Consider the following 16,604-nt stretch of genomic DNA (forward strand, 5'->3'; position numbering starts at 1 on the left):
AAATTTAAAATTACATAAAAAAAAAGTTTATTCATGGGCCATGCTACTTACATCAGTTACACAGCAGAGACCCTAAACAATTTTAAGCTGCTTTGACAACTGTGACTGCTCTAAGATAACGAATCTTCCATCACATACATGGGAGCTTTTACTATTATCCAAAATAATACAGTGAACCTTATGTTGTAAAATGTTGAGAAACCCTGGTAAAAAAGTCAGACATTTATATATAATACAATAATTTATGTATCATTTTTTATCCCAAACTAATTTCAGTAGAAAATGTCTGACAATTAAAAAGTACTGTTAACTGACAGAAGTGCTGTTTTCAATTTAATAAAACGATTTTCCAGAAAATATTTAATTAAAGGAGTTTGTTAGCAACTAATAATGGTGTAAAAATAAGGATATTGTTCTTAATTAACTTTGAGAAAAGCTTTATTATGATCATATTCTTGATACAAAGTTGTAAAAAGCACTACATAAACACACAGTCAAAAGGGAAAATATTACTTATAATATACAAACACAATTGTTCATCAATCTTTCTAACTAGAAGATTATAATTCAAAGTGAAGAGTGAAGGACAGTGCTCATGTGGTCTACATGGTACGTGGTTTACTGGAAGTTTGCTACACAGATGTTACTCTAAGCAACAATTTTTCTGTACCAAGATTACACCAGTTGTATTTATTCCATGTAAGAGTTTGTTTCAGCCACATGAATTAACTGCTGTGCATCCGTATATAAGCTATCATATTTTTTACTTCACAAGTAAAATTTGACAAGTTCCTAATTCTGACAGCTACTTTAAATTTTAAACTATAAAAACTCCTACTCAAAGTAAAGTTTCACTGAAACATTTGCTTTTTTGTTTTACATAATAAAATCCACAAACACCTTATTTGGTTTGTCATCTAAATACCTACTTTTGAATTTATTTATCACTAATATATTACATAAGCTCCAAGCTTTAATAAAATTCGGTCTTTTTATCTGTCACATCAAGTTCCATCAATTGATTCAAGTTAAAAGAAATAGCTTTTAGAGAAGTGCACTCGTACAGACGTAACAACTAACATATTTAGTTGCATCTCCATTAATATAAACATACACATTTATACCTACAGCTATCATAGTAATGCCAGCCAGAACAAAATGAAGTTCATTATTAAGTTCTTAAAGCTTGGCCTAAAGCTGATTTTTACTATTCATACAATGTAAATACAGTATTAATGTAAAGAGGACAATTAGAGGATAAATACTGCATTTTAATCATCTGACTTTATCCAGTCTGATGTCAGTAAGAATATCACAATGTCCCACACATCAACTAAATTTCTCTTCACACTGATCTGTACATGTTATTCAGTGTTGACACTTTAGTTCAGTTCATAATTCATTGAAAAGAACTTCATAGAGGCCACTTTTGCTGGGATCACAACACCAGGACCATAACGACTTCTTGAAGCTTACGAAAAGTCTGCAAAGATAGGAGCAAGTTGTTCAGAGAATTTCAGACTATCAACTGACATTTATACATACATATTTATACTGAGAGGTATCTTGTAAGTTATGTTTTCCTCTATGAAACTGAGATGAAAATTAGGCTGAACCTAATGACCAATGGTGAGGTTAAACACAATTACACATAATTCATTAACATCTCCCTTGTAAAATCCACTTTTCCATACTGGGAATCTTTACATGTTCAATGAATATTAATTTAAAACAACTTAAGAACACTGTTAACTCAAAACTTTACCAAAATAACAACATAAACTCTCAGATTTTAACAAGAAATGTACTTAAGCAAGTTTTCCAAGAAAACTGGATATCAATGCCATGCAGTAATATAGATGTTAAGTACAAGTCAAATGATAGAGGAACTACTATTTACAAAATAATAATACAATCTGACTGAAAATGAAAAAGTTAATTAATTTGTCTAAAATATTAATATTAGTTTTGGAAGTTGAACAGTATTTCCATTTCTGGAAGACATAATACAGTTAATAATGCAACAAAACTGTGGACCTTAATGTAGCTAAGCTACAGTCTTCCTTACAAAATATTGTATGCCAGATAAAAGTACTTTGTTACCTTTTTATTCATTTCTTTCCACAGTCCTCCTTCACCTCTATTACATCCATATACCTTTTACTGTTGTATCCTTTAGAACAACATTACTTGATGCAAACATTCACTCTCTCACTGAATTAATTTCCTTCCACTGTTGCTAGTATTCATGTTCTATTATTTTTCTTTCTCATTCAGGTTATTTAATATACACACACTGAATAATTTTAATTATTTTTATACATTAATTTGTTTGTAGCTAAAGAACTTGTTCTCAAGCCTTTGAGCCACATTCTTTTCATCCTAGCTCTTCTATTAAAAGTGTTTCCTGCTGAAAACCTAAGGAAAGGCTGATGCTTAAAATATTAATGTTCAACAATAAAATTATTTTAATTTGATTAGTTTTTCACCATTACTTTATATTTTGCATTATGTTAGATAAAAGTTATTGATTGTTCATATATTTGAATGTTGAACAGCAAAACAATTCATCAGAATTAAATGATATTTTTAATACAAGTGCAATCTTTTCATGTTCAGTTTTTAGAAAGCCATTAATAAATATTTATGAAAAATCTACAAAGTACAGGTTATTATATACATTATATTCAATTTTTATTCATTAACCAAGTTTCATGCTTGATTTCAAAATAACCCCAATGTTTCAAAAAGAGATACCTTCTAGCCTCAAATAGATATATTAAAGTTAGTTTTCAACTTAGATGATACAAATTCATAGTGTTTTATAACAAAAACTTCAGTTACCAGAATTCTGAAAAAAAAATCAAAAAAAATCAGTAGTTTGATAGAATTTGGAAATACTATAAGTTGTTTCATATATCAAATAGAAAACAGTGCATCCAAAGGACAACAGGAGGAGGGGCTACTTCATTGACATTTACACATACTACACAAGATAATGGCAAAATATGAGTTTATCATGTGAAAGTAAGTGGCTCATCACTGCTACCATAATTTACAATTTCCATGATATTTTTTAAGTGGACCAAATATTAACAATAGTAATTATCTCCCAGTACTTCATAATATTTAAGCTAAACCTTAAATATTATAAAATACTGGGAGATACTAAAGCATTACATTTTACTGTCACCAGTTGTTGTTAACTTCTCTAAGTTGTGTTCTGAAATTGTAAAAAAGACTAATGTGTTTTCTAAGGATTTAGAAACAAACCCATGGCAATACAATTGTTGCTGCAATATTAATAGTATCCCACAGATGATACATATTTCACAAACTGGATAACAAATCAAATTCTGCAACATTGTTCTAGCAGGAGTAATTACATGAGACATAATTAAAAGTGAACTACACAGTTCAGAAATAAAATTCATGAAGCTAATTCTATACAACAAACTACAAAAAACTACTTACTCTGAGAAATAAACACAAAAACATGCAACTTTGTTTGCCGTTCAACTACATTAAATTTGTCTTTCTCATCAACCTGATTAACAAGTGAGAAGCAAATAACAAAAAAACTGTACTTACAACTAGGTGTTTCAGCTTCCAATCTCCTTTGCATTTGGTCATATGTAAATTTCACAAAAGTATCATACTGTTCTGGAAAATATGAAAACAGTTGTGTTAATATCACAGAACACGTCATTATATTTAAAATTCTTCATCCTATTTTCTAATGGTTTCTTCATGTGTTTTATGAGCTGCCTTTGAACTGTTTCACACACCCTGCCAAATAAAGCAAACACAGTCTAGTAATTTAGCACTAAGTGTTGAAATAGTGTCCAGGGTGTGACACTATAAAAATAAATATCTGAAGTCATAAATAGTTTCACTCTGAAATTTCAGTTCCCTTGCTGCCAGTATGAATAAGATAGTTTTACCAAATTGTATGGCAAGCTTTTAACTGGACCATGCAAAGAAAGTAAACAAAATATTTTATTGATTTGTAGTTTGTGGTGATGGTGAACACTTGTGGTCATATAGGTTATGCAAATTGTGATAGTAGAGATATTAAAGGATGATGTTATGACAACATTCCAAAGGTTATCAACTAAGAAGGAAAAAAGACTGGCAAATTACACACAGATAGGATGGCATTATAACTTGCGAGAATAAATTGCAAAGGATTTAGCATGGAACTGAGTAAACATCACAACAAAGCGTGTTCAAACCATTTTATTAGCAGTAGGTAGCATGCTAGTGGATCTTAATCTAACTGTTTAATACATACATTTTATAGAAATGTGCATTTATTCGTATGAGGATTTGAAATATGAAAACACATTCTCATTGATCAAAAGCATTGTTTTGAGTAACCCAAATTTTGGAGTTCATGTTTATACCACAATATGGGTTTCTGTTTTTGTTTTTTGTTTGAACAAAAATCATGATTTAAAATCAATAAGCTTTATTCAGAAAATCATGCATTATATAAAATACAAACCAGTGGTGTTCTCCATTGATAGACAAGAGTTTTGAAAATAGAGGTGTGAAGAAACATCACATGAATTGTACCTTATAAATTTATATATACCATTGTGTGTTATGATAATGTCTGCATATACATTCCTATGTATTTAATAGGAATGAAAGCAGATTTATATGTCAATATCAAACCATACTGAGTACCTTGCTTAAGACTTGGACTAGTAACAACCAAACAAGAGTGTGTGTCAAAATATGTTGTTAAATGCCATGAGCAAGTACAAGTGAAACAAGGGAGAGGAAAAAGTTCATCACAGAACAGCCAAGGCACTTCTAGACTTATAAAAAGAACTGCCATGCAATGATCTACCATGCTCTGAGTTACTACATTGTCACTTTACATTTAGAAGGAGAATTATTATATCTCAGAGAAAAATGAAAAGGAGAGAGAACCAGAAATCCTAAGCCAGATATGCACTGAACTGAAAGGCTTCACCTCCAAAATCATGGAAGTGAAAGAAAAATTGTTCCTTTACCAGAGCCACCAAGGCATGACAAAGAAAAGGTAAGATACTATTTGGGATTGTCTCATGTCAAGATTTCAGTTCTTATCACCGAGTATTTCCAAGACATTCAAGAGTGCTTTTACAAAGTTTGGTTTTAATTAAATTAAGACTTAACCTATGTTTACAGGATCTTGAATACAGATTTAAAGTGTCAACCAGTGATGTGTCCAAGATTTGTAAATGCATGACTCAGTACAACAAAATGAAGGGCTTGCTTTGATGACCTCATAGAGAGGAATTTCTTATGTCAATGCCAAAGGAATTCAGGAAACATTTTGGTGTTAAGGTACTTGTACTGAATTGACAATTTTATTGAATCATCTTCAAAATTTCTAGCACAGGTTGAGACTTGGTCCAACTACAAGATTCACAACAATGAACTCTCTCATTGGCATTACTTCACAGGGGGTACTGTTATTCCTTTCTAAAGAATGAGGTGGCAGATATGTATACAAAAGAATTTTGAGCTGTTACAGAAATTTCTGCCTGGGAATATAGTGCTGGTTAACACTTTATACACACACCTGCTTATTTACATATCAATCTAGTGTTATTAAAAATAGCATTTCATGTTGCAGAGTTCTGTTCTAATGAGTACCATTCACAAAAAGGGCAGTGTGTATTCTATGAGAAAGTGTTACTACAGCAACTGAAACAGTTAGATTGGAGGTTCATGACCAATTGGACAGAAATTGGCAATCGATATTATGTTAATACTGAACATATTGAAGTTACGTAATGCCATTTAAAAAAATCCTTTGAAATAAATAAAACTGTATTTACCAAAACTTTAATGTACAGCAAGTATCCAATTTCTTTTTTTTACCAATCTGTTTACAAAACCCCACCATTCATTTGTGTACACCCTGTGCGTGTGTGCGTGTGCATTCAATTACAGTTGAGCTTAATTTAACCTATTTTTGTCTGTTAATATTCTATTTCACTGTGTACCTGTGCTATTGTGTAAGGATAATGCATGCAAATGCCATCCCTACAGTTGAATCCTTTTCTGAAAACTTTTGTTTTTACTTATGAATATTATGGAATATTTTAAATATTTAAAAATTATTCAGAATATTCCTCAAACATTTTAGATATGTAGACATTGCTGATATAATGCAAGATACTAGGTAAAATTCCAAGTATCTTGAGCAAATGCTAGCAATAAGGATAAAATTTTGTGTGAATTACTTAATATGTTCAAAATGTATTTTTACTGACACTTGGGCAGCCACTAAACATATGTAGACAAAATCTTAATACAAGTGTCAACAAAATAAACAGAATGGTAGCCTACTTTACCTATAATAACAAAAAAGAGTGCATGTATGTTTGACACGTAACTACAAGAGGAAAAAACAAAGAAACCTAAAATTTTGCAACTGTATTATGTGTATTGGGTGTTATTACTTATCCTATCCACATGTGTGTGTGTGTGTGTGTGTGTGTGTGTGTGTGTGTGTGTGTGTGTGTGTGTGTGTGTGTGTATATACATCTTTCGAATGAGTGAAGCTGGTAAAAACTGCATAGAAAATAAGTTGTTCCTTATATTAGAAATCCAAATTGCAGACAGCCAGAAGGCATGTGTGCATACAAGACTACCATAGCTCCAAGAGAAAAGAACTTAGAAACCTGAAATTCTGCACCCATACTAAGTGGACCCTGAGGGTGTGCACCTGGGTATTACATATCCACATTTTTTTATTTATTTTTAAGTGAGGTAAGATAGTGATTAACCACACAGAGAAGTGGTTTCTTATATAAGAAATTCTAATATATAGAAAAGCCAGTGCATTTTAATAACAATACATTCTAACAATAGCTTTTATGTCATGTTGCTTAGCAGAAGTATACATATACTTTAATGCTAAAATTGGTTCAAAAAACACACACTGACATAGTCATCCTAACAACCCAAACTCAACTGGGTAATTCTGTTAGTTAAAACTAAAAATGTAAAAAATGTTCCGAGACACTTAAACTTGTGCTGAAAAGACCTGAATAGTTTAAACCTAAATATCAGATACTATCAAAAATAAAACATTTTGGGTGGATATTTTGTAACAGGTTTGTTAATCAGAGCTTGAATCAAATATGTAGTTTGATTTATTTACTTAAATGTACGTATATTTCAAACTTTAGTTGATCACAAACATACCTGCTAATTTTGTATTCAAGGCCTGGTCATATTCCTCCTTGATCTTTCTTTCTCGTTCTTTCATCATGCGTTCACAAATGAACCCAACTTGGCGGAAAGTAAAAAGTGGCTGATTCTTACGAGTAACAGAATGAAGACCTTGACCAAAAGATGAAGTTATACCCATGGGAACTCGTGTGGAATCTGACGAGTTAATTTCCCTCATGGAAATATGAAGCTGTTTACGATCTTGTGAATGTCTCTTTTCTTCACAAATATTTGCTACAACTTGACCTATTTTGATAAATAAATTATGTAACCATTTTACAAAAAGACATTAACCTTATTTAGACAGACATTCTTTGCAATGCACTATATCATATTTTTGCATCCAAGTACTATTGATTTCATAAAATTAGTAAAGTTCTATAAATTTAATAAAAATACATTCATCCATTTGTATTTTTGTTTACATTTCTTAGTATGTTTTATCTCCTTTATAATTTTAGTGTGAAATAGTAATTCCAAGTAGTTCAATTTTTACTTGTGTAATTTAAATATGTACTGAACTGTTTTTGCTTAAGTTATACATAGTGCAATGATTATCCCAGACCAGACATTTAAATTCATCAATTCTATTTAAATTTTTTTATAACTTACGAGCACATTTAGAGTATATTACAACTGGTATTTTAACATTTAAGAACAACAAAGGACCTGATAATATATCTAAACACTAAACTTTAAAATAAAATATTCAATGTCAGCCCTTATGATTCAAGTATTCAAACCTTGTCTTAAACCCCTTTAAATTAACTGCATCTACCACACATGAAAGAATTTTTTTCCCTAAGGTCAATTACCGAATTAGAAAAACTGTGATGTGGGGATGACATCTACCCTGCCATAATTTGTAGTTGTGTCTCTAGTCCTACCATTAACTTAAAAAAAAAAATCAAAAGTTAATTTTTTTGCACTAAAAATGTATTTCTGATATGTACTTACCTCCTGTCATAGGATAAGCTATTTTTCTTCAGTGTTGGTTTCTACATACAAAAACCTTTTATTTATGCATGCCCCAAGTCTTCCACTCTCCTCTTTTGGAATTAGAAGATTCCAACATGCCTCTCATGCAAATTAGCACACATCTCTTATTAATCAATAGAAGCATGACATGCTCATGTGAGACATGATGCTACCTCTACACTCCTCTACCAAATCTTCACTTGAGAGTTTGGCAGAAGGAATGAGCATCAGAAAAAGTGGAGAGGAAAGATGGAAAATGTAAGTAAAGATAAGTATTTATCAAAATCATATTTTCAGTGTAAGAAAATTATAACTACTGATACTTATGTCTCTTCTAGATAGAATTCCACACTGAGATAGATGGACAGAAATACCCCTGAAAGTGGCTTAAGGATACCAATGACAATGAGAGAAAGAGATCACGAGAACAGCTTGGGGGCACTGCCCCATTTCTGAGCTAGGTATAATCTTCACCCTTGTGTACAAGTTTGGAAATACAAGGGAGGAAAATGAAAGATGCAGAGTGGCTAGGACATGTCATACTGTACTCAGTAGGTCAACTGCATCCAACACTTCCACTATGGGGAACCAACTTCCTGCAAGGGTAGGATGATGACCATACCATCTTCACCTCCAACACAAGAAATGGGGATGAAGACCTAGATACTACACAAGAATCAACACCTTATTGCAACCTGGAGTGGACAATCCAGAATTGTGAGGATGGATTCAACTTCTGTGAGAACTTAGATGTATTGGTTCACTCTAATCCAAAACCTCCTCTAAAAGGAACCAATATTCCACTAAAGTAGGATGAAAACACCCAATTAAAGGGGTGCACTGCAATTTAAGGCATTATAAAACATGTAAAAGTATGTGCAAGTGAATAATAGATATGGATGTCATGTCATCCAGCTAGGTGATGGATCAACTATAGTGAAAGTATGAATATTGCCAGGAGGCAACATCACATCTACACCAATAGAACACCACAGGCCTATTCTTGAATGAACAGTTATAGCCAACTATTTTAGTGACAGCTCTTCAGAATAAAGCCTCCATGATCTATCACTCTAGCAGCTTGGAACTGAAAGGTGGAAACGGCTCCCATACTTCACTGGAGGAAAGGAGAACAATGTGTTGGGGAGGCCAGAGAATTATTGTTACAAGAGATAGCGTAATGGGTGACTATTTTGAAAATTAGACCATAGAGTTCTTCATTCAAGGCATGGCAGAGATGGCCAGCTATCACCTTATGCTTTACCCATGGCATCCATGGATGATATGATCTAGAATGGACATTTATGAACAACATACTGCAAGGCATATAACCTTTGAGTGTTCTTATGAAGCTCTCCATCTCTACATTGATCATGCAGAGCTATGGATGAAAGCAAGTGATTAATGTGGCACACAGTTAAGAAATATCTGGTCAAGCACTACTCACCACAGAACAGAATCTGCGAGAAAAGAGCTAATAAGTAAAAGGGCCCCTGGAAATGAGAAAAAAAGAAAGAAAAGGAAACCTTACCATTTAAAAGTGCATGAAACTCTAGAACACAGCAACAGAGAGAAGAATGCATAATGTGATGAAGATCAGAGACAAACATACTAGGCATTGACCACATATCCATCTCAAGAATCTCCTCCAATGGACAATGAAAAAGGGAAGTTTTGGAAAACATGAAATGATTATTAAGGTGTGGGAGGACACCTTGATTAAAGTAATGAAGAAGGAAGAGAGAAGTAGGATGAACAGACCAGAACATGGACCCAATTAGAGAGAGTAGCTGGGTAAAGGTCATGAATGGAGGATGACTGCCATGGAATAGAAAATGGTTGCATGCACGTCAGATGGTAGTCATGTGTGCAATATAAAGATGCAAGATCCTGATAGGACAGAGCAATCTGTATCCAGACAAGAGTAAAAATGAGAGTTGGAAGGTAAGGAAATAGGAAAAAAAGAAGAGCAGCTATCACGAGCCACTGATATTTAGGCAAAAAGAAATGATCCACATAAAGAAAAAGATAAGGAGAATGAAGAAGGTATGGGGAACATCCACAGGTTGAAAGGAAAACGAAATAAATCTTAAGAGATAAGTGAAACAAAGAGCATGAGGCAAGTAATTCAAATGAAGGTAGTGTCAGGGCATAAAGGACCACACTGACGTCCCATTCTGGAAGGGGAATATGCCTCAGAAGCCTTTTAATCCAAATGGAAAGAACAAGCATGGGTATAAAAGGGGACTTAAAACCTTTACAGAATTAGGAGAAACAAAAGGTATGAGAAAGAGCAGCTTTGTATCCAGAAATTGAAGAGACAGAAGATCAAGGGTTGAAAAGCCAGGCAAGACATACCATTTTATGTGCCTTCAAAAGCTAGGTGGCAGAGAATCCCTTATCAGCAGCCCAACAGCAGAAGACTTCCCAATTACATTGGTAAACTACCATGAAAAGATATACAAATGGAAGTGGCTAGCAAGGAAAAAGATTACACCTAGACAAAAAGGAAAATCAACTAACAAAAGTAAATATACCCCACGATTTAAAAAATCATGAAACCATATACTGTTGCATACCATATATTCCCAACATCAGCAGAAGAATACCCAACATTTGGCAAAAACTAGCAACAAAATGTGACATTCCAGTTAATACCAAATTTATTCAAAACCAGACACAAAACTAAGGTATATACTATATAAACACTACACTGACACACACCACACCAGCATTATTTATAAAATGCAATGTGACAACTGCCACAACTTCTATATGGGAGAAACAAGTAGAAAAATGGAAACCACATCCAAAGAATACAAAAAGTCACCATCACACATTTTCGAACACTGCAAATAAAAAAGACAACATAACCATAAAAAGCATCCAAATACTAAATAAAGAAATAAACATAAATGGAAAATTAAAGAAGCCTTACTTATACAACAACTCAAGCCCAAAACAAACCAATACAAAGTAACACCTTTATAACTATATTAATAAATATAATCCAACATCTAAGCATGCCCTCTACATTCCTACACTCAATCACACAACCCCCTTCAAACATGTGGTCAGCTATCAGTCAGTTACCTCTTTCTTTCTTCATGAACCTGACGATGATCGAAACGTTGTTCACTCCTTTACATAGAATTTTCTCAACCCATACAAGCCATTTTTACATATACATCTTTATATATATAAAAGAAAATGGACATAACTGTGCCATGGATTAACTTTGGGGATAAATTTATAAAGGTCACTAAAATGCTCGGCTTAGATTAATATGCAAGAATGAGTAAGTTAGCTGGTTGGATTTACGAGGTCATTTTAGTTGCAAAAGGGAAATTACTGGAATGCTTGGTTTATATATGAATATGATAGGTCTGGCTTGTTTACAAGAATTATTAACTCAGCTGCAAGAGCAACTTTAAACTAGGACTAGACACTAGTAAGGCTCAGAATAAAGATAAGATGTGGAGAAAAATATGGTGTAGGAACTGTTACATATTACAAACTGAGTTAAACTGTAATTTAGAAGTTAAATAAAATGTTGATATGCATCCAATTCATATTTGCTAACAACATTGATACACACACAGTTTTCTTTCTTAATACTTTAATATACAAACAATAATACAATTTATAATAACAGTTACTACAACAGTTTTCTTCAACTTTACTGAATAGGCAAGAATTTTGCAATACAGATTTACAATTAGAAATTACATACATTTCTAAATAATTTATAAATTTAATTTAAACAAACATCAATATTAAAATAGATATACAATTGTCAATCCATCACAGAATGAAATACAAAAGTTGTTTTACTGTAGGCTTAGCTGTTATCAGAATACAAAAAAAAAAAAAAAAAAAAAAGAGAAACTCTACAATGAAATAAAAAATTAATCAGCTATTCATAAGATTATGATGATGGGAGATTTTAATTTCAGGCATGTAGATCATTGAATGTTAGAGCCATGTTGTGAGGGGCAGAGATTTTTAGAAACTGTTCAGGGTAGTTTTATTCAGCAATTGATTAGAGAACATATAAAGAACTAATATTTTAAGTTTTCTATTAATTTCTAATATAGAAATGATTGACTGGCTGGAGATTAGGGAGTATCTTGGTGCAAGAGATCACTGGTTAATTAAGTTTTGACTGTATGAAGAAAACAGGGAATAATGTTATTCAGGTTTCCAATTTTAAAAAAGCAAAATTTGAAAAGATAAGACATGAATTATCAGTTATGCACTGAACAATTTAATTAGAGATTCTGATCAAATGTGTGAAATTTTAAACTAAATTATTCAATATTTAAGAGGATTGTTTAAAAAACAGAAATGCACAGACAGCTGCAATTAAAAATCCAGATTGGTTAACAAAGGGTATAAAGGATAAAATTAAAAGAGAACCATTATAAATTTAAAAATAATTAAAGGCACTGTAATGATGAGAGATTTTGAGGATTAGGAAAAATAAATCAAGAAAGTTTGTCAAATGGGAAGACAAGAAATAAACTGTATGAAAATGGTTGGCAGAACACACAAAAATTTATAGTAGAATTTCTTTAAACACTTTAAGGGTAAGAAAAAAATGTCAAGAATGTGGGCAAAGCATTCAGGGAATAATGCAGGAAGGCTAACATCTGATGATAATGTGATAGCATAATCATTAAATTTTCCTTTTTGTTCAATTTTTAAAAATAAAGATTAAAATGACATTCCTCATCTTGAATAGCTGCCAGATTAAAATACAACAATCACAATAATTCTGACCTTGGTAAGACAATATCTTCTTAATGGTTTTGAAAGAAGTTGACTGGATATGCGAGCCATTTGCTACTACTATTTTCAAAGTCCTCCTGTAGAAACTGGGTGTTGCACGATTGGAAGCTGAATAAGGTTACTTCTTATTTCACAACAGCTGGTGAAAATTGTCCCAATAATTACAGACATAATAGTCTTACATCAGTGGTGGGAAAAAAAAACTTTAAGTTTGATAAAAGAAGTTTTCCTAAGCAATTTCACCAAATTTAAAATTTTGTTTGAAAGTCAGCACGATTTCACTACATAAAAATTCTTATTCACTAATCTTTAAACATTCTTTGAAGAAATTATTGTTTATGTAAAGAAGGGTGCAGACAGATGTACATCTGGATTTTTGAAAAGTATTTAAAGAGGTGCTGCATAAAAGACTTGTTAAAAAAAAACTATCTTCAAATATGGGCAGGATAGGTTGGCTCACTGGACAGAAAACTTGTAAAAAAAATGTAGTTAATTGAAACCAAATTTATGTTATGAGTGAGATACCTTAGGACTGAGTGTTAGAACCTCTGCTCACTAGTTGGAGGGCAGCAGTTTTACATTGAAAATGTTAATTTCTTATCGAATAAAGGTGGGTTTAGATTCTTATTTTTCCCAAGGGCGTTTCCAAAGGCAGCCTTGGAGATACAAATGGACTTCTGTTCATGTACGTTATGCCGTCATCTGAAATCAATGTTTTATCAATTGCAGCTCATGTGCCTCTGCGTTTCTAACTTAAATTCTAAGTAAATCGGATTCCAAGCAGTTAGCTACTCAAAACAAAACAAAAAAAGTAACCAAGCTGTAAACCACTGAGGTAAAAAAAAAAAAAATACCTGAAGCCATGTCCGATGAAAGTTCTTTTAACGAATTCGGGGCGGTTTCCCCACTCCTTGTATTAGTACTACTAGTACTAGTAGATGGAATGGTAGAAGAAAGAGTAACTGGCACACATCTCCGGCGTTTAGCTTGTCTTTCACTGTTTGGACTAAGTGGATCCCATTCATTTGATCTTTTCAAAGTTGCACAAGCCATGATTTGCTTATTTTAATAGAGAATGATTAAAGGAATACTAAAGGCACAGAAATAAACATTTATTATAATTAACGGATAGTTAAGACTATATTCCTCCTCACCTTAATACTGCTAATATACATCTGTATCTTCGCGAATTTAAATGTAGGCCTACAACATATTACGTCTCTTATGTTATCAAAGGTATCAATAAGAAATTGGCCAAAACTATAATAAAAGTAAAATACCAACTTCTATTACTTTCAAGTTTCAGGATTTTTAAAAATGCAATTTAAATATTTTTTTGGTATATAATAATTTTAATATGGAATATTTTTGTCTTAGAAAAAGTAAAAAAAATATTAATTTTATTATTATGTTATACTAATATGACATTTTTAAAATATATAAGTAAAAATTAATTAAAAAATAAAAATGCGACCAATAATAGAATGTACACACATTATCTACCCAGTTTTAAATTTTAAAAGCACATACTTACATACTATTGGGTTGAGGAATAATTCGTGAGCGTTTTTTCAAGTTAAAAAATATATTCATAAATGAAACGCTTTCGCAAAATATTTCATGTCATTTGGTAGATAATTTTTTGCTCTAATAGATGGTGTGTTTGATTTTCATATGTCTTTAATTTTTGCTTTCATTTTCAGCTCATTAAATGGAATGTCAAGTGGACAAAATCGACCATTGTCGACACCATCTGCTTTTCGCATTTAATTTCTGGCAATTTCGTTTAAAACAATGCATACTATATACCTAGGTATTACATGAAATAACGTATCATAATAAATGTTTTGGGTGTAATGTGTTCATGCATTGAAGTATTGTATAGTCTTGCATGTAATGCTTGAATGAAATTATTTAAAAACGCTCACGAATTATTCCTCAACCTAATATTTAACTAAAACTTGTGAAAAAGATCACAAGCAATGTATCACAAGCAAACGTAATCTCTCTAATACGTATTGTTTACTATACTATATTAAATTTTTTTTAACGAAACGTGTTTGATCTACGACATATTTGTACAAAAATACACCCAAATAATTTTTTTAAACTAGCTCATTCTCTCTTTTTTAAGATTGTCCTTTATTATTTTAATTTTTTACATTATTTATACATGTGATTAAAATACTGTTTTTGTATATGGTTCTTTTAGATGTTTGGACCCCAGAATGTCTATCATCCAAGAACCTATGAGAGGTTTTCATCCCAAATCTTGGTTTTTGCTTAGAATAGATATGAAATTCATAATTTGATGATAAGCATATTTATTATTAAACAGAATTTGCAAACTATATCTTAATATTCTATCTACATATATAATAGCCGTATGTCTGTCTGTTCGTCTGTAACGCTCAGTATCTGTTCTCGTATGGGCTAAACGGTGAATCTGAGAAATACTTACTAAGGACAAGAGATGTTACTTTTTGTAACGCAATTTTACAAAAAAACGGAACTACCTTCATCAAATGATTGAAATAATTATTTCGAAGATAGAACCATGAACTAAAATAAAATCGCAGAAAGAGAGGAACGTGTTTGAGAATACATTTGGTATTTTTCGGCTAATATATAAATACACAGGCACATGTATATATATTATGTTGGTATTATATACAAAATGATCTAATTGTACAATGTCGAATAAACTGTTTTGGATATAATCGAATGTTTCCCAGTTGACACTTCATAAACAATAACAACTGTCAAAAAACGCTAACTTCAGTAGATGTCTCTTCTTGCACTCATTAAAATTGTAAGAAACAGTGGCATCCAGCGGAAAAAAGTTAACGAACCTGTTTGTTTGTTTTGAATTTTGCGCAAAGCTATACGAGGGCTATCTGCGCTAGCCGTCCCTAATTTAGCACTGTAAGACTAGAGGGAAGGCAGCTTGTCATCACCACCCACCGTCAACTCTTGGGTTACTCTTTTACCAATGAATAGTTGGATTGACCGTCACATGATAACGCCCCCATGACTGAAAGGGCAAGCATGTGTTGTATGGTGTGACGGGGATTAGAACCCGTAACCCTTAGATTGCGAGCCGTGCGCCCTAACCCACCTGGCAATGCCGGACCGTTAACGAACCTGAGTGCTTTATTTGTTCTGCATGCACACATTGTATCGAAACCCAACGGTACATTGCAATCAATCACCTTTCCTTAAAAACAAAGGACATGCAGTTTTCCTTATTGAAATAATGAATGAAATGACAAAATATAGCTGTAAACGACCCACTAGACAAACATATTGTACATACCCTATGATGAAGGTACTGGGCTGAATGACATTTTGTATTTATTCATTATTATTTTTAGGAAATTTATAGTTGAATCGTTTAAAGATGCATTTACTAGTAGGCTATAAATCAAACTAATTGTTTTTATGTTAAAAATATATGTATTATTTTTAATTAATATAACTATTGAGTAAAGCAACCAGTAATGAGTATAAAACTTACTTATAATATTCTCATTTACAAAAATTAGAATGTATCATTCACTGTTAGCATTATTTCCGGCCACAATCCAAATTATACC

The 16,604-nt window shown here is 32.1% G+C and overlaps 1 protein-coding gene across 1 annotated transcript; it reads right to left on the bottom strand.

The window, feature by feature from the left end:
• Positions 1-420: 420 nt before the first annotated feature.
• Positions 421-14,476, bottom strand: LOC143257573 (akirin-2-like). Its single transcript, XM_076516456.1, has 4 exons — positions 13,863-14,476; positions 7,213-7,485; positions 3,592-3,663; positions 421-1,483 (listed from the first exon to the last, which is right to left on the bottom strand). Exons 1-4 carry the CDS (start codon positions 14,059-14,061, stop codon positions 1,473-1,475), a joined length of 555 nt encoding a protein of 184 aa, XP_076372571.1. The 5' UTR covers positions 14,062-14,476; the 3' UTR covers positions 421-1,472.
• Positions 14,477-16,604: the final 2,128 nt, after the last annotated feature.

The sequence above is a fragment of the Tachypleus tridentatus genome, chromosome 7 (assembly GCF_004210375.1).
Source record: "Tachypleus tridentatus isolate NWPU-2018 chromosome 7, ASM421037v1, whole genome shotgun sequence".
Lineage (NCBI taxonomy): Eukaryota > Metazoa > Arthropoda > Merostomata > Xiphosura > Limulidae > Tachypleus > Tachypleus tridentatus.